General features: G+C 44.8%; 2 protein-coding genes across 3 annotated transcripts in view; one reads left to right on the top strand and one right to left on the bottom strand.

Moving 5' to 3' along the window:
* Nucleotides 1-4,082: 4,082 nt before the first annotated feature.
* Nucleotides 4,083-17,843, bottom strand: GFI1B (growth factor independent 1B transcriptional repressor). 2 transcript variants are annotated; one of them, XM_087703653.1, is made up of 7 exons: nt 17,717-17,843; nt 12,360-12,519; nt 10,462-10,611; nt 8,195-8,433; nt 6,868-7,005; nt 6,009-6,174; nt 4,083-4,613 (listed from the first exon to the last, which is right to left on the bottom strand). In XM_087703653.1, the coding sequence occupies exons 2-7, from the start codon at nt 12,475-12,477 to the stop codon at nt 4,435-4,437; spliced, it is 990 nt and encodes a 329-aa protein (XP_087559779.1). In that variant the 5' UTR covers nt 12,478-12,519; nt 17,717-17,843; the 3' UTR covers nt 4,083-4,434. The 2 variants fall into 2 exon arrangements, with proteins under 2 accessions (XP_087559779.1, XP_087559780.1); XM_087703654.1 differs by lacking the exon at nt 17,717-17,843 and adding an exon at nt 16,481-16,557.
* A 2,890-nt stretch (nt 17,844-20,733) lies between these two features.
* TSC1 (TSC complex subunit 1) overlaps nt 20,734-24,167 on the top strand; it is a 41,632-nt gene continuing 38,198 nt past the window's right edge. Inside the window, 1 exon segment of the mRNA XM_087704673.1 lies at nt 20,734-20,829. The gene's annotated coding sequence lies outside the window, so the exon portion shown is untranslated.

Here is a 24,167-nt window from a genome sequence, read left to right as displayed (position 1 = left end):
GCTTTCCTTTTCTCCCCTTCCCTTCCCCTCTCATCTTTCCGCTTTCTTCTCTGCTCCTCTCCTCTCCCATCCCCTCTTTTCCTTTCTCTTCCCCTGTCCTCTTTCCTCCTCCTTCTCTTCCTTTCCCCTCTCCTCTTTCCTCTTTCCTTTCTTTCCTTCTCTAGCTTTCCTTTTCTCCCCTTCCCTTCCCCTCTCATCTTTCTGCTTTCTTCTCCTCTCCCCTCCCCTCTTTTCCTTTCTCTTCCCCTCTCCTCTTTCCTCCTCCTTCTTCTCTTCTCCTCTTCCCTTCCCCTCTCCTCTTTTCTCCCTCTCTTCTCCTCCTCCTCTTTCCCCTCTTCTCTTCTCCTCTCCTCTTCCCTCCCCTTCACTTGTATTAGATTTTTCTATTATGAGCAACATTCTTAATTAAAATGAGAAGGGGAGGTTGGGGAAGAAGGAAAGAGTTTTGGTGGAGAGATTTGGCATTTGTCTTTCATGCTCTCCACTGCTGTCAATCTGCCTGCGTGGATGTTTGGAGCCTTCTCTCATTCAGACCGGGGTTGATAAGACCGAGGCTGACCTATCTTGCCCTGGGAGCCGGTCCTTCTCCTCCCAAACAGGCCTTATGACCGTTGGCAGCTGTCGAGGCCCGATAAACTTATCACGCCAAGCACAGGTCATGAAACCCAACCGCTGGCTCTATCGCTTCAGATTTCCAAGCTGCACTTTCCCACATCAATCCTCTTTGCTTTGCAAGCTTTTCAACAGGGATATATATATAGGTATTTTAAAAAAGACAAGAATGAATGTTATATTGTAAACTTAGAATGAGCGTTTAATGTAAATATATACTAATATCCATGGTAAAAGAAAGTTAGAAGTCATTTGGCTTTTCTTTCTTTTTCTTCTTTCTTTCCTTTCTTTCCTTTTCCTTTCCTTTTTTCCCTTCTTTCCTTCCCTTTTCTCCTTTCCTTCTCTTTCCTTCCTTCCTTACTCTTTTCTTTATTTCTTTTTCTTTCTCCCTCTTCTTTCCTTCTTCTCCCTCTCCCTTTTTCTTCTTCCTTCCTTCCTTCCCTTTCTTTCTCTTTGTTCCTTCCTTCCTTCTTTCCTTCCTTTTTCCTCTTCTTCTTTCCTCTTTCCTCCCTCCCTCTTTTCTTTCTTTGTTTCCTTTTTTTCTCTCTCTCTTCTTTCCCTCTTCTTCCTCTTCCTTTTCTCTTCTTCCTTCCTTCCTTCTTTCCTTTCCTTTCTTTTTCTTTCTTTCTCTTTCTTTCTTTCTCTTTCTTTCTTTCTTTTTCTTTCTTTCTTTTTCTTTCTTTCCCTCTTTCACTGAGCAGCATTGAAGAGGTAGGGAAGTGATTGGCACACACTGGGTGGCAGTAGGGGTCTTTGGGATGGAAATACAGCTCAAGTTTTGAGAGAGAGACAGACAGACAATGTCAGGGAGAAAGGAAGGGAAGGGAGAGTGGAGAGAGAGAGAGATGGACAGAATGGGAGAGAAAGGGAGAAAGGAGGGGAAGAGAGTGAGAGTGAGGGAGAGACGGACAGACATTGTGAGAGAAAGGGAGAAAGGAAGGGAAGGGAGAGTGGAGAGAGAGAGAGATGGACAGAATGGGAGAGAAAGGGAGAAAGGAGGGGAAGAGAGTGAGAGTGAGGGAGAGACGGACAGACATTGTGAGAGAAAGGGAGAAAGGAAGGGAAGGGAGAGTGGAGAGAGAGAGAGATGGACAGAATGGGAGAGAAAGGGAGAAAGGAGGGGAAGAGAGTGAGAGTGAGGGAGAGACGGACAGACATTGTGAGAGAAAGGGAGAAAGGAAGGGAAGGGAGAGTGGAGAGAGAGAGAGATGGACAGAATGGGAGAGAAAGGGAGAAAGGAGGGGAAGAGAGTGAGAGTGAGGGAGAGATGGACAGACATTGTGAGAGAAAGGGAGAAAGGAAGGGAAGAGGGAGAGTGGAGAGAGCGAGAGATGGACAGAATGGGAGAAAAAGGGAGAAAGGAGGGGAAGAGAGTGAGAGTGGAGAGAGAGAGAAAGAGAGACAGACAATGTGAGAGGGAGAAAGGAGGGGGGAGAGAGAAAGAGAGACCGAGCCCCCCAGTATTTTGTGACCCCCTGTGCTTCCCCACCCTCGAAATCTTCCATCGAACTGAACGTTCATAGGTGGGAATCCACGCACTTTCCCTTTCTCAGGAGGAAGCATGCAAATTCGAATCCCACCCCCAACAACCCTTCTTTGTCATTCGCCTCCCCCCCCCCCCCGCACAACATTTGACTTGACAGTTAACCAAGACCCGAAGCTGATGCCAAAAATCTCGTCTAAGCGGGAGCCGCCGGGGAAACCAGTTCTCCGAACTCTACTTCTCTTGCCCAACACCTCCTCTGACAGCGATCTTTGGATGGCCTGCTTTGGTTAGCAAATCAGGGTGATGCAAAGTGGTGGCCGCAGGGCCCTTCCAGGAAAAACAGTGTGTGTGTGAGCCTTTGTGTACTTACTGTTACTCCTTTCCGCTGTCTTCCCCTAACAAGCGGTAGATGGATTACCGACAGACAACAGTTCATTTAATGTTCACAGTTACAACCTCACGGAGAAAAGGGACTTAAGATGGTTTTCCATACTTGGGGCATTTGCAGTATCCTCGTGGTCTCGTGGTCAAAATCCAGACCTTTGGCAACTGGCATGTACTTATGTCTGTTTATTCACCCCTTTAAAGCGGGCAGGTTCTCAACCTTGGGGGGAAAAAAGAAGGCAAATGACAGGTGACTTTGTCCACATTGGTGAAGTCATCGGAGGCCACTACCGGTTTGGCGAACCGGTTTAAAATTAACATCCAGTTCACCTGAACCGGTCTCAAACGGGTGACTCCTGCCCTCCCCCCCCCCGCCCCCACAGGCATCCAAGTGAATCCTGGTCTATTTTATAACTTTTATTTGCCATGGTTGAATTTCTGCTGCTAAGCAAGGCATTTGTTCAGCGAGTCGCGCCCGGTTTTACAACACTTTTTGGCCGCGGCTGTTAAAAACGCATCGTTGCCGTTCCTCGGGGAATAATGTGGCCGTTAAATTGAATCTGTTTCGTTAAACCTGAGTTTACCGTGTTGTGGGAATAAAACCACGTCCTAATTTTTACTGTGTGATCTAGCCCGACATATGAAGCCTCGAGCCAATTTGATTCTCGGCACAGCGCTACAGTGTGAACATGAGACATAGTGGCTCAGGGGCTAAGACGCTGAGCTTGTCGTTCAGAAAGGTCGGCCGTTCGGCGGTTCGAATCCCTGGCGCCGCTTAACGGAGTGAGCTCCTGTGACTTGTCCCAGCCTCTGCCAACCTAGCAGTTCGAAAGCACGTAAAAAATGCGAGTAGAAAAATAGGGACCACCTTTGGTGGGAAGGGAACAGCGTTCCGTGCGGCTTCGGGAGTTGAGTCATGCCGGCCACATGACCACGGAGACGTCATCGGACAGCGCTGGCTCTTCGGCTTTGAAAGGGGGATGAGCAGCGCCCCCTAGAGTTGGGAACGACCAGCTCATATGTGCCAGGGGAAGCTTTATGTTGTGAAACACGTCTATTATGCAGTGTTAACCTGGATTAGGGTTTGATGTGTTGTCTGAATTATGTCCTGGGGTGTCAAACTCTTTCACCAAGGCCAAAGAAGGTTTCATGACTCGAATTGTTTCTTAACAGCGTTTATTGACTTTAAATATTTTTTTTTTCAGGAAACAGAGATTCAAACAGAGGCAAAATCTTGATACCTTTGCACAATGGATCATGTAAATTATGGATTGCGATGGAAATATCCATGAATAAGAGACCCTTTGTCTTCCACCATGGAAACCTGGTGTCTGATTTGTTTTTTATGGGTGGTTTTATAGATTTGCCTTGCATATTCAACCTGGTGACATCTCATAAACACTTTCCCTTAACTTGGCCTTCTAATCTGAACAGTTGCATTGCAAAGCCCAAAAATACACGATAAATCCAGGTTCTTTCACCCTTTCTTTCACCCTTTCTTTCACCCTTTCTTTCCTTCTTTCTTTCTTCCTTCCTTCCTTCCTTCCCTCCTTCTTTCTTTTCTTTCTTTTTTCTTTCTTTCTCTCTCTCTCTCTCTCTCTCTCTCTCTCTCTCCCTCCTTTTTAGTCCATATAATCTGCTTGGCGAAAAAGAAGGAAAAAAAGGTAATCTTTCTTAAGGGCGTTATCATTATTATTATTTTTCTACCATTCTTAAACCAACAAGGGCTTTTTATGGACTAGAGCCTTTCACAATCGTAGATCCCATCCGACATCTACCCCTCCCCCAGTGGGTGGCGCCAAGGCCCAAAGTAGGCGGGATCAGAAGCAAAGTGGGTGGAGCTAGAGCCCAAGGGGGTGGGATTTACAATCTGGGCCAAGGACTGTCTGTAGCTCTTGGGCTGCAGGTTTCCGACCATCCGTCACAGCTGATTCCACGATAGGAATCCGGTTTCACTTGAGAGTGTGCTGGCTTTCTCGGTGACGGCGTAAATCCACTTTGCGTTGAAAGCCTCTGCCGCAGAGCTCACAGGTGAACGGCTTGAAGCCGGTGTGCTTGCGGCTGTGGGTGATGAGGTTGGAGCTTTGGCTGAAGGCTTTGCCGCACACCTGGCATTTGTGCGGTTTTTCCCCTGGGCAAGAAGAGAGGAAAAAGGGAACATTTAAGAACGAAGCAAGATATCTTCCTTAACCGAATTAATTTTTTTTTAATATAAATTTTTATTTTTATTAAACGGACAAGACACACACACACACAACAATAAAAAAAAAACAAAAAAAAAGACCCCCCCAAAAAAAGGCATCATCACATACAGCATGTCGTTTGGTTACAAGTGTTTTTACATCCATATTCTCGAATAACATTTACCATCACAGATTTTTCATCTAGTATAACTAAATACTTCACTTTCATTGTACAGTATATGTTCAATTACAATTAGTATTATTTTTTTCCCAATAAATCATAATTCCCTTACATTCTTGATTGTCTATTTGATAACAGTATACCTTTATATAGTCCCAATGTGAAAGAAAAATTTTTTTACCAACCATTTATATTTGTATATCACTGTTTTCAATTATGTATAATCTCACCAATCAACTATCGAATGTGCTTTTGTTCATTATTGTCCTTGTATATCATACATTGAAACAAAGATGTTATTCCTTCATTTTTCAACAAAGTATTCTAAATAGTCACTACATATATATATACCAATTTTTAATTATTCCCTTATTAAAATTATTTATCAACAACAAGATATCATTGTAATATATTCTTAGGGTTATACATTATATCACCGAATTAATTTTAGAACATGTCATAAAGGTGTAATGGTATTGGAGATTTATTGAAATTGCAAATGAACGCCAGCAGGTGGTTGTGTCTTATATAAATGATTCTAGATAAAAACATGTTCAAACAATGGTAACCAAATGAGAATTATGGTGCAGGGATAGTAAAACATATAACTTTTCTTTCTTGATTTAAAATGTACAACATGATTTGAATGAAGTATATGTAAGGACTGTGGAAGAAACGCACGGAATATATTTGTAACCAGTCAATACGCTTTCAACAAGATGTAATGAAAGATGGTTTTTTTTTTGTTTAACTAAAACAATTTAAAAAAAGAACGAAGTAAGGAAATATTGGACTAAAGAGGAGTAGGACTAGAGAAAATGTTACAACAAGAAATAGAACTTAGACCAGAGATATTTTTACTAGATATTATCCCAGAGACACTCAAGAAAGAGGATACTTGTTAGGTTGCACATGTAACTACAGCAGCCAGAATTGTATTTGCCCCAAATTGGAAATGAAATAAGTTACCAACAGATGAAGAAAGAGATAATAAAAAAGATACTAGATTGTGCAGAGATGAATAGGTTGACACAACAGCGTTCTCCCGAAGGAAGGCGCTCCTTAACGGCGAGGGGCGCTGGAACCTCCCGCCTCGCTCGAAGGCTTTGCACAGCCCATCCCTGGAACCACCCACCCACCCACCCAGCTTCTCCCCGCTCACCTGTGTGAATGTAGGTGTGTTTCTTCATGTCCGACTTCTGGTGAAAACGTTTCCCGCAGTATTGGCAGGGATACGGACGAGTGTCGGAGTGGATCAGCAGGTGGGTAGACAAGGTGGAGGAACGTTTGAAGGTCTTCCCACACATTTTGCACTCGAAGCTTTTCTCCTGGGGGAATCAGGACAGCATTGAGGGGTTTGGGTTTGGGTTGAGGAAGGGATTATAGCAGGAGACCCCTTCCACCCACCCACCGTCAGAGGGAAGAATCCAACAGTGGCAGAGGTGGTAGGCAAACTCCCTCCCTCCTAGCACTGATGATGTTAGTTGGGTCATGAAGCGTCTACAAGAAAACAGCTAAGTTGAGAGAGCACCAAGGAGCCCACAGTCCTCCTCCTCTCTGTAAACCACACTCCCTTCTAGCTCTGATGATGTTACCTAGTTGGGTTATGAAATGTCTGCAAGAAAACAACCAAGCTCAGAGCGCACCAAGGACCCCACAGTCCTCCTCTTCCTCCATTTCCTTCCCACTTCTCTTTCTCCTCCTCCTCTCCTTCCCACTTCCCTTTCTCTCCTTCACTTCTTCCCAATCCCCCTTCCCTTCTAGCTCTGATGATGTTACCTAGCTGGGTCATGAAACGTCTGCAAGAAAACCACCAGCTCAGAGAGCACCAAGGGTCCTTCATTTTACCCCCAAGCTACAAATATTCTTCTTTATTGGTAAGCCTTGTAAACCCAATTATAGATAGATATTTTAATGGCTGTATTTATTCGAGAAAGAAGGCAGGTGAGCAGGATCTGGGCACAAGCCAGCGTTTCGTCCACGAGATATTTTTCCTCCGCTCTCCCGCTTCCAAGACTGACCTGGGAGTGGATGTTGGCGTGCTGCTCCAAAGAGACCGCGTGCCCGAACGTTTTCCCGCAAACGCTGCACGCAAAAGGCCGGGTGCCGCTGTGGGATCTTCGAACGTGGACCTCCAGCCCGTGCGGGGTAGAGAATATCTAGGAAGCGAAAGGTGCACAGGGGGTAAAACTCATATTTACGACAGTCGCAGTGTCGTCGTCGTCCCCTCCCCCCCCTTCCCCGGCTTCGTGTGATCACCTTTTACGGCTTTCTGAGAAGCAAAAATCCATTTTTATTTTGCTTCTCAGAAGCAAAGGATTAATATTTTCAACTTGGCGATTCTAGTACTTCTTAGTGGAATTTCTCTTGATTAAGTTTAAATGAGGAGGTTTTAAAGATTTGTTTACAGATATGAGAATAAGACGTGGGAAGATGAGCTTTAGAGAAAGTGGTAAGATATTGTGTAAATTACAGGAATTATCCTCTCTACTCACCCGTCTTATTGGTATCCTTATTATGATTATTATTATTACTCTGTTGCTTTGCATGTACACTTGAGAGCTTTCGTATTGGAGACAAACTTCTTGTTTATACTGAGAGCTTTTGCACCTGAGACAAACTCCTTGTTTAGACTCAGAGCTTTTGCACTGGAGACAAGCTCCTTGTTTATACTGAGAGCTTTTGCACCGGAGACAAACTCCTTGTTTATACTGAGAGCTTTTGCACTGGAGACAAACTCCTTGTTTAGACTCAGAGCTTTTGCACTGGAGACAAGCTCCTTGTTTATACTGAGAGCTTTTGCACCGGAGACAAACTCCTTGTTTATACTGAGAGCTTTTGCACCGGAGATGAGCTCCTTGTTTATACTGAGAGCTTTTGCACCTGAGACAAACTCCTTGTTTATACTCAGAGCTTTTGCACCGGAGACAAACTCCTTGTTTATACTCAGAGCTTTTGCACCGGAGACAAACTCCTTGTTTAGACTCAGAGCTTTTGCACCGGAGACAAGCTCCTTGTTTATACTGAGAGCTTTTGCACCGGAGACAAGCTCCTTGTTTATACTGAGAGCTTTTGCACCGGAGACAAGCTCCTTGTTTATACTGAGAGCTTTTGCACCGGAGACAAACTCCTTGTTTATACTCAGAGCTTTTGCACCGGAGACAAACTCCTTGTTTAGACTCAGAGCTTTTGCACCGGAGACAAGCTCCTTGTTTATACTGAGAGCTTTTGCACCGGAGACAAGCTCCTTGTTTATGCTGAGAGCTTTTGCACCAAAGCCCCCCCCCCCCTCCCCGGACAACCTCAAGCTGAGAACCACTCTTCTGTCCCGATCTCCGAGCAACTCACTTTGTTGCATATGACACAGTGGTAGGTCTCCAATTCGGGCGAGAACGGCATGCTGTAATCGAGAGGCAGGTCAGACGCAGGGAGGATCGGGGTGCCATACAGATGAATGGAGCGCTCCAGCATGGTGGAAGTCATTGATCGGTAGCCAAGCGGAGGGCGGAAGGCACTCCAGGCGAAACTGGGGCTGTAGAAAGCGGAAGCGTTCTCCTCTTGAGGTTTTAAAGCTGGGATGGGCACCTCTGAGACAACAGGAAAGGAGCATTAGAGAACATCAAAGGGGTTTCTAAGCATCAGTTCTAAGACTAAGCAGAGGGAGGGGGACTCTAAGCCATGCCCTTTGTCATGGGCCTAGGATGGGAGCCTTCGGTGTTGCCAAGCCTGGAACAGCCTTTCGGTAGAGTTGAACTCCCTACAGAATGTGACTCGGCCATTCATCTTTTTCTCTGGACAAATCTAACCTTTTTCTGTGAGGTGCTTGTGGCTTTTCTTGCAGGCTTTTCATTACCAAACTAGGCAGAGGTGAAATTCAGCAGGTTCTGGAGAAGCGGTAGAGGAAATCTTGAGTAGTTTGGAGGACCGGCAAATGCCATCTCTGGTTGGCCCCAGAGTGGGGAGGGAATGGAGAGTTTGCAGTATCCTTCCCCTGGAGTGTGGAGGGAATGGGGATTTTGCAGTATCCTTCCCCAGGAGTGTGGAGGGACTGGAGATTTTGCAGGATCCTTCCCCTGCCACTCCCACCAAGCCACGCCCACAGAACCGGTAGTAAAAATTTGAATTTCACCACTGAAACTAGGTGATATCACCAGTGCCAGAAGGGAGTGGGGTTGGTCAGTGGGAAAGACTTTTATGAAAAGGGCTTCCCAAAAAAATAGGAAAATCAAGCAACAATTTGACCCAGAATGATCTCCTGCTTTGAGCAGGGGGGAGGGGGTTGGACTAGAAGACCTCTGAGTTCCCTTCCAGCCTTAGGATTCTTTGTTCTACCCACTCTTCCTACCAACTCCTAATACGTGTGGGACATAGTGAGAAAGGGCCCTGGTGATGTTTGGTAATGAAATGTCTGCAAGAAAACTTCCAAGCTCAGAGATCCCCAAGGCTCCCGCAGTCCTCCTCCTCTTCCTCCTCCTCCTCCTCTTCCTCCTCCTCTTCCTCCTTCTCCTCCTCCTCCTATTTCTCTTTCCCCTGTCAAACCCCACTCCCTTCTAGCACTGATGATGTTACCTAGTTTGGTAATGAAATGTCTGCAAGAAAACTTCCAAGCTCAGACAGCCCCAAGGATCCCGCAGTCCTCCTCCTCTTCCTCCTTCTCCTCTTCCTCCTTCTCCTCCTCCTCCTCCTCCTCCTCCTATTTCTCTTTCCCCTGTCAAACCCCACTCCCTTCTAGCACTGATGATGTTACCTAGCTTGGTAATGAAATGTCTGCAAGAAAACTTCCAAGCTCAGAGATCCCCAAGGCTCCCGCAGTCCTCCTCCTCTTCCTCCTCCTCCTCCTCTTCCTCCTCCTCTTCCTCCTTCTCCTCCTCCTCCTATTTCTCTTTCCCCTGTCAAACCCCACTCCCTTCTAGCACTGATGATGTTACCTAGTTTGGTAATGAAATGTCTGCAAGAAAACTTCCAAGCTCAGACAGCCCCAAGGATCCCGCAGTCCTCCTCCTCTTCCTCCTTCTCCTCTTCCTCCTTCTCCTCCTCCTCCTCCTCCTCCTCCTATTTCTCTTTCCCCTGTCAAACCCCACTCCCTTCTAGCACTGATGATGTTACCTAGCTTGGTAATGAAATGTCTGCAAGAAAACTTCCAAGCTCAGAGATCCCCAAGGCTCCCGCAGTCCTCCTCCTCCTCCTCCTCCTCCTCTTCCTCCTTCTCCTCCTCCTCCTCTTCCTCCTCCTCCTATTTCTCTTTCCCCTGTCAAACCCCACTCCCTTCTAGCACTGATGATGTTACCTAGCTTGGTAACGAAACATCTGCGAGAAATCAATCAAGCTCAGAGAGCACCAAGGACCCCACAATCCCCCTCCTCCTCCTCTCCATACTCTCCCCTCCCTTCCACGGTCGTACTGATGATGTTTCCTAGTAGGGTCATGAAACAGAGCCTGCAGCTCAGCCCTGAGCTACAAATACTCTATTCTATCTATTGCGTTTTTCCTATGGCTTCGTTGGTGTGCGTTACAAGGAATAATGTTGGTGTGCATTGCAGTGAAGGCTGTCAACCCCAAACATTCCTTTTGGGGGTGTGAGGGGCTGCGTGAAAACCCAGCAAAGAATTGCTCACCTGGATTTGGTGCTCCCAGTGTTATTCTCTGAACAGGGAAATGTTCTTCCTCGTCCTTCTGGAGATGCAGTTCTTCTTTTGGAGAACAGGATGGTGGACTATCTGCCCGGAAGGCCTTGCTGCTTTCCGGGATGCTGTCATCAGAAATAGCTGTAATATCAAAAATGGTCCATGCATGAAGCCTTCAGATCAAGAACAGGTCCAGGTAATAACCAGGGAGTGATGGGGGCAGGACAAACATCCCCGTTGATTAAAGAGCCAAGGTGGCGCAGTGGGTAGAGTGCAGTACTGCAGGCCACTTCAGCTGACTGCTATCTGCAGTTCGGCGGTTCAAATCTCACTGGCTCAGGGTTGACTCAGCCTTCCATCCTTCCGAGGTGGGTAAAATGAGGACCCGGATTGTTGGGGGCGATATGCTGACTCTGTAAACCGCTTAGAGAGGGCTGAAAGCCCTATGAAGCGGTATATAAGTCTAACTGCTATTAAAACTAGACAGCCAAACCTGCTAGACTAGTCTATAGGAAGACCAAAACTGCTCGGATTGAGATTGGCTGCCATTACAGCATCTCCCAAGTCTGATTGTGCTGGACATCCTCCCCTTCTTATACCCTTGTGGATTAGGGAGGTGGTGTCAGCACCTCTCCATTTAATAATCAGGAAAGAAGACCACGAGACTCCATTTGTGGAAAATCAAATGTACTTTTACTAATTAAAAATGGTTAAAGAGCGGTTGCATAGCGAAGTCTGGTTAATTAGGCGCGAAAGCAGTTGATATATAGAATAGCCCATTCCACACCCCCTGGCATCATAGGCCTAGTCCAATCATAAGTCCTTCAAGTGTCAGGTCTGAGATAACTTCAAAAGACATCACGAAGATGGAATGTCGGTACCGTTAGCCCAGGCGGGAAACACCCACGCATGCGTAGTCTATCCATCCAAAGACCTCCAGAATCTTCCTCCAGCACAATGAGTAACCCCACCCAAATACTATGCCCTCCCTCCCCGTTTCAATGGCAACTGAAGCAACAGCAAAGCAGAAGCTGACAGGTGGTGTCTGTTTCAGCCATTTTCAAGTATGATTCAGGTGTTCTGGACTTTAAAAAGTGTTTTTCAACTCTTTTTTTGCCAGATGTTCTTATCCGACTTAAAAATCTGGTTGCAAATATTCTGTTTCCAATCCAACTGGGTGCCCGGGGCAGAGGAGAAGGAGGAGAGGAGGAGGAGGAGGAGGAGAGGAGGAGGAGGAGGAAAGAGAAGGAAAGGATGAAGGACAGAGGAGAGGAAAAGAAGATAGAAGAAGGGAAGGGAAGAGGGGAAAGGGGGGAGAGGAGGAAAGGAAAATAGAAAAAGGGAAGGGATGGGAAGAGAGAAGAGAAGAGGGGAAAGAGGAGAGGAAAGGAAGATAGAAGAAGGAAAGGAAAGGAAGGAAGACAGAAGAAGGGAAAGGAAGAGAAAGGGGGAAAGGGGAAAGAGGAGAGGAGAGGGGAGGAAAGGAAGGTAAAAGAAGGGAAAGGAAAGGAAGAGAAGAGGGGAAAAAGGAGAGGGTAGAGGAAAGGAAGATAGAAGAAGGAAAAGAAAGGAAAAGAAAAGAAAGGAGAAGTAGAAGTAGAAATAGAAGAAGACAATTTTATTAAATTGTGCTAAAATATCCCTAAGGAACAATTGTAGAGATAAGTGCATTTCTCACAAAAGCCGAGTTCTGTGGGTTAGTTGTGGCTTAAGAAAAGCGACGAACCCAACGAAATATTTTGGGACGGGGCTTCCTTTGCATTTGTTGAAGGACCAGCCAAAAGAGAGAAATTTGCACGAAAACCAGTAGAGTTGGGAAAGAAGAGGTTCCTTCTGTGTACGTCCAGCACCCTTTCCAGATTCCTGGGTGGTGAAATCTTGCAACCTACCGTCGGAGAAGGACGCTGAGGTCCCTGTATCCAACCTTGGCACCAGGATGCTGTCCTCCACTGCACGGTGATGGTAGGAGTGCACCTTCCTATTTTTCACTAAGAATGAGCGCGGCATCTTCCGTTCACCCCCGGATCAGAGATCCAAAAAAAGGAGGGTCTGTAAAAGAGAGAGCGGGAATGGATGAGAATTATCAACTGGTCTTCTCTCTCTCCCCCACTTCTCTCTCCTTCTCCCTCTCTCTCTTTCTCTCTCCCACTCCTTCTCTCTCCTTCTCTCTCCTTCTCTCCCTCTCTCTCCCCTTCTCTCCCCCTCCTCTCTCCCTCTTCTTCTCTCTCTCCTTCTCTCTCTCTCCCTCTCTCTTTCTCTCTCCCGCTCCTTCTCCTTCTCTCTCTCTCGTTCCCTCTCCCTCTCTCCTGCTCCTTCTCTCCCCTCCTCGCTCTCTCCTTCTCTCGATCCCTCTCCTCTCCCTCTCTCTACTTCTCTCTCTCTCCCTCTCCTTCTTTCTCTCCCTCTCTCTCTCCTTCCCTCTATCTCTTTCTCTCTCCCACTCCTTCTCTCTCCTTCTCTCTCTCTCTCCCTCTCATGTTTTGATTTTAAAATATTGTTCAGAAGTCATTAGGAATAGAATAGAATAACAGAGTTGGAAGGGACCTTGGAGGTCTTCTAGTCCAACCCCCTGCTTAGGCAGGAAACCCCTACACCACTTCAGATAAATGGCTATCCAACATCTTCTTAAAAACTTCCAGTGTTGGAGAATCCACAACTTCTGGAGGCAAGTTGCTCCACTGATTAATTGTTCTGTCAGGAAATTTCTCCTCAGTTCTAAGTTGCTTCTGTCCTTAAATTAGTTTCCACCCATTGCTTCTTATTCTGTCCTCAGGTGCTTTGGAGAATAGTTTGACTCCCTCTTCTTTGAGGCAACCCCTGAGTTATTGGAACACTGCTATCTAGTCCTTCTTTTCCTCAAACTAGACCTACCCAGTTCCTGCAACCGTTTTTCATATGTTTTAGTCTCCAGTCCCCTAATCCTCTTAGTTGCTCTTCTCTGAACTCTTTCCAGAGTCTCCGCATCTTTTATACAAAATTGTGACCAAAACTGAATGCAGTATTCCAAGTGTGGCCTTACCAAGGCCTTATAAAGTGGTATTAACCCTTCACGTGATCTTGATTCCATCCCTCTGTTGAAGCAGCCTAGAACTGTGTTGGCTTTTTTGGCAGCTGCTGCACACGGCTGGCTCCTATTTAAATGGTTGTCCACTAGGACTCCAAGATCCCTCTCACAGTCACCACTATTAAGCCAAGTGCCACCTACACTGCCCCTGTGCATTTTGTTTTCCTTGCCTAAATGTAGAACCTTACTCTTTTCACCACTGAATTTCATTTTGTTAGATAAGCAAGGGGAAACCAGACTCATTTCACAACCTTAAGTTTGTGTCCCTAACTTAACAACTGCAGGGATTCGCTTAACAACGGTGGCCAGAAAGGGACAAAACTCTCTTAATAACTTGCTTAGCAGTGGAAATGTTGGCTCAGTTGTGGCCGTTGGTTGATTGAGGACTATCTATATTTCCTCTGAACGCTTGGCACAATCTATGCAAAACTATAATAAACTGGAAAGTCATAAACCGTTCGCTTATTTGCATGAATGTTTTGTGTTTTCTGTTCTAGTGACTCGGTGCAGAAATGACACAAATACAATTCTAGTGCCTGTTGTCAAAGGAAACACAGCCTCAATCTTGGCTTTTGGGGATATATATATATGTTTTTCTTCCCAGATTTGGTTAAAGGATGACGGCTACGAGAGAAAAAAAACCTAGCTTGTATGCCTTATTAAATCATGCTGGGGAAGGAAGCCACCACTGGGTAAGCTTGAAAACTCCGTGGCTAGTTACAGCCCACGAGGCCACGGAGAGTGAATGGCTGAACGAAGCCCTTCTTTGAACAAACCCTGGTGGAGGAAACCATGATTTAAAGATGCAACCTCAGCCAGATCTGAAAGTGAGAAGCAGCGTGGGAAGAAGAATATGCTGTCACCAAATTTTGATAAGTAGAAAATTATCATTGACAAGTGGTCACCCTCTGTCTGATAAGCAGTGAAATTAATTGAATTGAATTCCCACCCTTCTTTGGAAGTACAATTCCTGGCAAATAGATTGGGGGAAGAAATAGAGGGAGTGACAGATTTTATTTTCCTGGGCTCCCAAGATCGCTGCAGATGGGGACTTAGCCAAGAAATTAGAAGACGCTTGCTCCTGGGCGATGGCAAATCTAGGCAGCATCCTAAAAAGCAGAGACATCACCCTGCCAACAAAAGTGTGTATAGTCAAGGCTGTGGTTTTCCCAGTTGCAATAGGTGGCTGTGAAGGTTGGACCATAAGGAAGGCTGAGCGCCAAAGAATGGAGGCCTTTGAACTCTGGTGCTGGAGAAGAAGACTCCTGCATTGAGTCCCTTGGACTGCAAGGCCATCCAACCGGTCAGTCTAGAGGAGATCAACCCTGACTGCTCTTTAGAACTTGAAGATGGAACTCAAAGACTTTGGCCACCTAATGAGAAGGAAGAAGGACTCCCTGGAGAAGAGCCTCATGCTGGGAAGGATGGAGGGCAAAAGAAGAAGAAGGGGACGGCAGAGAAAGAGGTGGCTGGATGGAGTCACCAAAGCAGTTGGTGGTGAGCTTAAATAGACTCCAGAGGATGGTAGAGGACAGGAAGGCCTTGAGGAACGTTGTCCAGGGGGTCGCGATGGGTAGGACACAACTTTGCAACTAACAACAACAACCAATTCCAGCCGTCAATACTCAAAAATACTTAAGTAACTCTTCCAACCCAAGTCTCATTCCGGAGTGTTGGATGTAAACTCCAACCTCACGTCCTCAAGACACAGAAATGTTTTATCTCTCCTTCTCCATATGCTTATCTCTGCTTTTCCTCCCCTTCCCCAACAAACTTTAAAATTCACAGTCAGTTCTTGCATGCTTTTTTTTAAAATGAATCGTTTGCAAGAAAACCACCAAGCTCAGAGAGCACCAAGGACCCCACAATCCTCCTCCACCTCCATTCCACATACCACACTCCCTTCTAGCACTGATGATGTTACCTAGTTTGGTAATGAAACCTCAGCTGCTTGAAACAGTATTCTTATTAAGATTAAGATTGGGAGTAAGAACCATTTGGTCTAAATGCAATTTTAAATTGAAAGACATAAAAGTTCTTGGTTGGTTATTCTCCTTGTTTTGTGTGTGCATGCAATGAAGCTACCCAAGTTTAAACCATGTTTAATTTAATTAAACAGCAATGGGAACATCAGCACAAACATGGCAGCCTTAAAATCAAACAACCTCATTCTTGGTTTAAGGAGACAGTACTACTATAAGATAGGATGGCAAGAAATATTCTGGACCTAAAGCTGAAATTTAGGAAAATTGAAGACGTTGCAGTACAAAGCTGCAGAAATGGAAAACAAGTTTGTAAAGATATAAATTCTGTGCAATTAAAACTTGAATTTCTGCAAAACTGCCTTCACGCAACACCAAGATATTACCAAATTATTGCATATAAACCCAACATTGGTACAGTTTAGTACAAGATGTGAGTGCAGTTTGGTGCAAATAAGCTAATTTCATTTTTACTCAATGGTGTGTAAAGAAGTTTGTTTCCATAACGCTGAATGTGGATTGCGCTTCTCCTTAACTCCTGTTTATTTATTTAGCGTGTGGTCTTAACTCCTTAACTCTTATACCAAATGTTATTAAAAATCTCTTAAAGCGGATACTTGTTAAAAACTCTCCCTCTTTCTTCATTCATTCATTTGTTATATTTTATTAGACTGAGTTGGTGTTTGCAATCGTTTTGACTTTCACTGCTGCATTTCGGGTTTCTTGCGGTAACAATGCCCTAAGATTAAAAAAACATTTATTTATTTTTTTGCATTACCCAGTTTATTCCTAAATGAATGCTTCAAGAATTTTTCATCCACCTTGGTGGTGTGACATGCAAAGAGTACAGAAACCCATAATAAAGTGATGCAAAAAAACTAAACTTAACCCCACCCAAAGTGGCAACATTTATCAGATTTCAACTGCCTTCCACAAACACGCATTAAAAGCAGCTTTCACGAACCTTTCTGTTATATATATTTAGGAGAAATACGGGTAGATATATGCATTTTCTTATTAAATTCACTTTTTTGGGTTCGTTAATGAGCCAAAAACATGCCCAGGATTCCATATTTTAGGCTAAATCATTAAAGCAAACAAAGAATCAAGAATAAAATTAATTAAACTTAAACCTAGGTTCTAGGATTAGTGTAACAGTTGGGCATAGCAAAATTAACTGCAATGGTTAGGCGTAGCAAATGTAACTGTAAGCCTCTTGGCAGTAGTACATGCTTTTAAAAACAAACATACTATAAATGTAAATAAACTATAGATGTAAATCATAATAAACAAACTCCTAAAAGATTTCTCTCTCCCTCTCTGAGAAAAATTTAAACCAGAAATAATAATATTAATAATAATCTAAGGTGAAGCTATCAGATTTTGAGCTGCAGAAATCCGGGTATGCTATGGAAAACTTTACTCTTTAGCAATCTCTTAATAATTGCAATTTTTCTCAGTTCCTGGCCTAAGATACCAGATTTAAGGCTTTTTTTTTTTTAATCCAAAATTATTTTTAAAAGCCAGGTTTCTTTGCTACATACGCTTCATATGCTTCCATCTTTCCAGCGATCAGCCAATATTAGCCAAGCTATCAACGGTAGAATATTCCTTCCTTCATTTGTTGCTTGAAAGCATTTTCCCATCTTCTGTTCCTTCCTCCCAAAGGTTCCCAAAGCAATTTACAAATTAATGAAAATTAATTTGCTTCCCATCTCCACCCAAACCAAGGACATGAATTTACGGAAGGACCCAAAGATATCCTACTTAGGACACAAGTTACCTTCCTAATTCTCAAGAGGGGTGACGTTTAACTTAACACAATCTTCTGGCAAGGGATGCTCACGGAACTTTTTAAAAGTTTAATTGGAGGGAGAGAAAGAAAAAAAAAGGAAGGGAGAGATTGTGAGATCGTGAGAGAGAGAGAAAGAGAGAATGTGTGTGTGAGCATGTGAGAGAAAGTGAGAGAGAGAAAGTGTGTGAGAGTGAGAGAGAGAGGGACAATGAAAGAAAGTGAGAGAGGAGAGGGAGGGAGAAAGGAGAGGGAGGGAGATATATTAAATAAGGTAAAATAAAAACCCCAATGCCTAATTGCACTAATTGCCCCTGCATTCTTAGCTCCTAATCGATCATCATTTGCAAGAAGAGGAAAATGCAGGAAAATTCAATATATATATTTTTTCCGGCGAAGGGAAATCACCTGCTTGAAGGGCCGTTGTAGAAGTTTAGCCTTGAAAGTTGTCTCCCAGGGCGGAGTGTGATGGTTCAGGGCTCCCTTAAGCTGGCTTGTGTGTCTCCTGTTATCTACCAAGGGCTGATCCCTCTGTCTGTCTACTTCACCCTTGGCTGTTCTCCCTCTCCTCACCGGGCCCTGCATTCCCCTCCTTGATTTTTCAATCAGATTATTCGTGTCAAAATCTGGCCCCAGCCAATAAGAGAGCCAAACCCGGGAGAGCATTTGCTTATCAAAACAAGCCAGGCTTCGAACATTTTTGCATTGCTCAATTGCAGAAGCCCAGAAGAAGTTGTCTTCTCGCTTTCCACAGATTATTTGAGTGCTCGGCTGTTTTGGTGGCGTGTTCTTTTGAGATTACCGATTTCTTTTTTTTTTCCTGGGGAAAAAAAACAAAAGAGAGGAAAATAATCATACCCACAAACTGCAAATGTTGGGAAAAGCCAACGTTTCAGGTCGCTTGCAAAGCGATCCTTCCTTGTTGATCTAGAATGCATCAAGGAATAAAACTACTGCGTTTATTTATATGTAGAACATCATAGAATAAAAGGGCTGGAAGGGACCTTGGAGGTCTTCTAGTCCAACCCCCTGCTCAAGGAGGAGATCCTATACCAATTACAGATAATTCTGAAATACCTGTATTGTTTCGAGTACACCTACCTGAAATATCCTCTAACATTTCAGAGGGTTCATTTATATTTTCTGTGTCTCTAAACTGCCCGTTTCTCTTAAGGAGGGGCTCTTGTTAAAGCCCCACTTATGACCACAATTGACACCCCCAAATTATCTGTTGTAAAGTGAGACATTGGTTAAACGGATTTTGTCTCTTTTTACGATCTTTCTTGCTACAGTTGTTAAGCGAATCGCTGCACTTGTTAAGTTAGTCACACAGTCGTTAAGTGAAATCTGGCTTCCTTGCAGTGGTGAGTTCCGGATCCGGATCCGGCCCGGCGGCGTCCACATGGACGGGCGCAGCGCGCGCATGTGTCTTACCACCTCTGCGAGCCTTTGCGACGCTCCAGCTGCTCAGCGGAGCGGAGCGAAGGCGCTGAACGCGCCGTGTGCATGCGCAGAAGCGCTGAAGACTTAAAAGACCAGTAAGGAGCTCGGGCGGGCGGGTGGGCCCTCCGGAGCACCGTACCGGAACGGTATCCGGGCAGCCTCCGGTACGCCTGTACCGGGGCGTACCGCCAGCAACCCACCACTGCATCCTTGTGGACCGGATGGTGGTAAAAATTCAAGACACTTGACCACTGTCATGCAGTGAACAATGGGAATTTAGAAAGCGACTTACGACAAGCAAGTCCTCGCCTTTACGACCATAAGCTAACTGATAAGCGGCAAAATTGTGACATGACCACAGGCCTATGTGCAGCCGTTATGAGTTCAAACATGGGTCATAAACAAGTTTGGGGAGGGCCATTGTAACTTCAGCCGGTTATTAATCGATTGTAAGTCAACGGAACTATTATCACTGATGGAATAAATTTTATGAATGGATACAGACAAGAGGTAGAAATGAGAGGGAAAATAACTTTACGACTGTCAATAATTGTTAGTATGGAAAATAAAGATGTATAAAACTATGACTATAGTATGGGAAAAATTGTAAATAGGCTAATGTAAGTGGAAATTTAGTTAACGCTTTTTTTTTGTGGTCATACTACTGTAATTACTGTTAATATATAATTGTTATTGTTATTAGCTTGTGTGTTAAGATTTATTATTAACTTTTCTTTGGCTTTGCTTGATTTGTAATTGTAATGGAAGAAAATGTAATGTTTTTCAATTAAAATAAATAAAATAAAAATTGATTGTAAGTCAAGGAATATATGCATTTTTCTTTAGACAGGGCATGACAAGTTGTGTGAAACTGGTTAAGGCAGGATTGGAGTTTAGCACTGGACGATCATATGAGGGTTGCAAACCCCGTAAATCAGTGCTTGTGCATCCTGGCAACTTTGGAGATTTGGGTGCATGCTGTCTGGGGAATTCAGGGAATTCAAAACAGCCCAGCACTGCTTCAAATGACCTCTAGGGGGCAGCAAAGGCAGAAAAAATATATATGATGTACTGCTGCCCTCTTGTGGCCATCAGAGATTTGCAACCTTAGATCTGTTTATTTAAAGGGAGGAGGAGGAGAATTCTGATTTGCCCTAGGACTGGGTGTTTGTTAATATGATTTATTGGGTTCTGGACTTTTTGTCTTTACTGAATTATATTGTGTTGGGTGTGTGTGTGTGTGTGTGTGTACAGAGGGAGCTCAACCAATCTCATTGTACATATTTTGTGCACTGACAATAAATTATTATTGTTGTTATTATTATTATTTGCTGAATTTGAACTCAGAATCAGGGGTAATGTTTTTACCTGTGTGTGTTTGTGTGTGTGGAAAGAGGGACATGGAAGAGTCCTTTATTCAAAGGAAGAGAAAGGAGAACGGTTGCACGGGTCCTTTTTCCTTGCATTCCTCCCCATGGGCCAGGGGCTGTGGCTGATGGGGCGTGTAGTTCCCCCAAAGAACCCCCGCCGACGCTTTGAAAACCATTCCAGCAAGGCTCGGGCCCGGTTGCCACGAGCAACCAGGTGGGCGTGGCTCGGGATCCTTTGGCCCCGCCCCGCCCCTTGTTTACCACCCCGCCAGCCTCTCCGCCGCATCACGTGACCCTCCTCCTCCTCTCCTCCCCTCCTCCTCCTCTCTGCCGGGACTTCTTCTCGGCCTCCTCCTCAGCATCACGAGAGACTTTTCCTCCTATCTCTCCCTCGGCCTGATCCTTCCGCGCCTTCATCCCGGAGGGAGCCCTCCGAAGCCGCTTCCTGGGGCGCCGGGAGAAGCGGACGCGGGAGGGTGAGGAGACCCACCCCTTGGGCGTGTGTGAAGGGAGAGTCGCGGCGGGTTGGGGGTGGAAGGGTAGTCATTTGACTCGGGACTATTTTTTTCCTCGGCGAGGGGGACGGGCGCGTAGGGATCCGCGAGCGGCGCCCGGAGGGTGGCAGGGCCAAGATGGCGGCGCCCTGTGGGTGAGAAGAGGCTTCAGCGGTAAACAGCCTGAGGGGCGGAGGAGAAGGGAGAGGAAGGGGTGAGACCCCGGTCGCCGGGTAAAGGGCCCCCGCGCGGCGAGGAAAGCGAGAAGAAGGGCCTGGGAAGGGGGAGGCAAGGCGGCTCGGCTAGGGAGCTGTGGGGCGGGGCGGCTGCGATATGGGGGGGCTCGAGGGAGCTGCTCCCTATGGGGCTGAGGGACCCCCGCCCTGGGCAGGGACGCTGCTTTGAGGCGGGGGGTGGCTGAGGGGGGATGCTGCTCGGCCGGGCCTTCTCCACAGGGTGGTGGTGGAGGAAGGGGCTCCCTTGAAGGAAAGGGTCTTTTTTTGAGGGGGGGCGTCCTTTTTAATTAATATCTGTTTTATGGCTTCATTGGGCCGCCCCATCCCCCCCAATTCGGAGCCCCTCATTAATTCTGCATATAATTCTGTTAAGGTAACAAAAAGTGATCATAGATAATACAGCTTATATATATATATAATTTTATGCAGAAATGCTGGGTGGGGGGTATGTATTTGTATATGCATCTACATATGTATACAATATAAATACATGTGTGTGTATGTATGTATATATTTGTGTGTGTTTGTATATAATCTATATGTATGCATGCATGTATGCATATATCAAATTATATATATATATATATATATATATATATATATATATATATATATATATATGGTATGTGCATGCATTTATATTGTATACATTATAATGTACAGAATCTTTAACCTTAATAGAATTATATTTAGAGTTAATCAAAAGGATTGGTGGGCAAGATAGATATATAAGATACAAGGTATAAGGTATATACATGCATTTATAATATATACGTTAGGATATATATAGGTTAGCTCATTAGCGACTATGAATTCATTATATAGAGTTATATACAGCAGGGCTGGATGGGATATACACACACACACAAACACATATATATTTATATTATATACCTTATGGATATATGGGACCACTAGTTACAGAATTAATTATGTGCAGAATTAATGAAAGGGGCTGAATAATGTATGTAATCCAAGGGGGCAGGGTGGGTGAGGTTAGGGGGGAAGGATTGGACCAGTGTTGAAATTCAATTTTTTTTACTACCAGTTTGGTGGGCGTGGCATGGCTTGGTGGGCGTGGCAGGGGAAGGATACTGCAAAATCCCATTCCCTCCCCACTCTGGAGCCAGCCAGAGGTGGCATTTGCTGGTTCTCCAAACTACTCAAAATTTCTGCTGCCGGTTCTCCAGAACTTGTCAGAACCTGCTGAATTTCACCCCTGGATTGGACCCCTTTTCATAAACCAGCAGTCATGCGGGATGGGGTGTTGAAATCCCAAGTCGGGAGAGGGGTTTCTCTTGAAGCCTGCTTTTTTAGGCATCTGAATGGGTGCAAATGGGGGGGGGGGCGGGTTACCAGATTATCTTTTAAAAGAGGAAAAGAGATAAAATCCTGAATAGATGATTTGGGATGAGCTAGGGGAAAATGGGGACGGGGCAAGGCTCAGGTTTGGGGAGGAGAGGCAAAGGAGGAGGCGGCTGGGAGGAATGCAGGACCTGGGGAAGGAAAAGACAGCGCCCCCCCCCCGCCCCCAGTGAATGGCAGAACAATTCCCCTTTGAAGGGTACCAAAGGGTATTTCTAGGACATCTTTGCTTTTAACTCGAAAGGGGGGGAGGGGAGGTATGCAATCAAATTTGGGCAGGAAGGAGAGGAAAACAGGTGTTTACTGGGTATTATTGCATATAAAATATTTTTTTAAATGCAATACATTCAAAATGTATTGTGGGTTTGTGGGTTTGCCTTTGCGAAGCTTTGCGGGTTTGTCTTTGTGAAGCTCTGAGCTTCAGGCTTGTCTGGGTCCCCACGCTGGGGGTGTCCTCCAGTTTTTGCAGAATAAGTGGGTAAAATGGTTTTGTTTTGCCGAATGCAGTAGGTGAGCTAAAGAGATCTAAAAGAGATAGCCACAGCTAAATACAAATGGCCCTACTAATTCCTTGCTACAGTCATCTTTGTTGCAGTAACTAGCAGTGGGAGATGTGTATGAAGACTTAAAGAGGAACTCTTTAACCCTAAAACAAGACAGGGCCAGCTATGCTTCATAAATTAATTCCACCCATTATATGCTATTTTTCCTCCTGGAAACTGGCTCTTCAAATGTTTTCTTGATCTAAACCCGGAGAGGCATTAGTAGCCATATTTAAGTCACTGAAAGTCCAATGATATGGTTTTTCCACCTTCCTTCCTTGCCATATGGATGGATATCTTATCAGGATTACTTTAATTTGGTGACCTAGTTTGTCCTTTCCAACTCGACTTCTCCCGGCTCCCCCTGTGTTGTTTGTCTAGTACTTATTGAAAAGGAAGATTTTGCCTAGATAGAATTTCAGTTGATTAATATAAAACCCCTTCCTTCCTTCCTTCCTTCCTTCCTTCCTTCCTTCCTTCCTTCCTTCCTTCCTTCCTTCCTTCCTTCCTTCCTTCCTTTAAAAAAACCACCCTCTTTTGGAAAATAATCATGTTTGTGGATCCAGGAATCCCGGAGGCTTTCTTTCTTTCTTTCTTTTTTTTTTAAAAAAAGACCATTTTCATTTAAATTCTTTCTTTAGCGCCTACTACTGCTTCTAGATGAAATGGTCTGGTTATCAACAGTTTGAATGCATGTCTGATTTAGATGTGAGAGGAGAACCCTTTTAGGCTAAGGCCAGGCTCTCTAAATTCCTAAACTCCTGAAGAGTACTGACTCTTTTTAAAAAAAAAAAATCCTAATTCCGTCAAAATTGTTTTTTTGAAATGGAACAATTTCCATTTTATGTTATTCATTTGTCTTACATTATAGCAGAAGTGGGTTCCTACCAGTTCGCACCAGTTCGGTAGAACCGGTTCGTCAAATCTACCGAACCGGTTAGAAGAGGTTCCACCAGTGGACCCGGAAAGCAGGCCACACCTACAGAAGAGGTTCCAAAATTTTTTTGAAACCCACCACTGCCCCCCCCCCACACACAGAGACAGACTCACATAGAGAGAGAAAGAGAAAGAAAGGAAGAAAGAAAAAAAGAAAGAAAAAGAGAGAGATGAAAGAAAAAAAGGAAAAAAGGGACAGAGAGACAAAAGGAAAGAGCGAGAGAGAGAGAGAAAAAGAAAGAAAGAAAGAAAGAGAAAGAAAACACATGCTCAGCAAGCCACTCCCACCAGGTCACATGGCTGGCAAGCCACTCCCACAAAGGAGGCCACACCCACAGAGTAGGTTCGAAATTTTTTTGAAACCCACCACTGCATTATAGAATATAGAATTAGCAGAGTTGAAAGGGACCTTGGAGGTCTTCTAAGCCAACCCCCTGCCTAGGCAGGAAGGCCTACACCACTTCAGACAAATG

The sequence above is a fragment of the Thamnophis sirtalis genome, unplaced genomic scaffold (genome assembly GCF_051295495.1).
Source record: "Thamnophis sirtalis isolate CommonGarterSnake01/CBP01778 unplaced genomic scaffold, rThaSir2_p1.2 scaffold_2, whole genome shotgun sequence".
Classification (NCBI taxonomy): Eukaryota; Metazoa; Chordata; class Lepidosauria; order Squamata; family Natricidae; genus Thamnophis; species Thamnophis sirtalis.
This window is presented reverse-complemented; position numbering and strand designations above follow the sequence as displayed.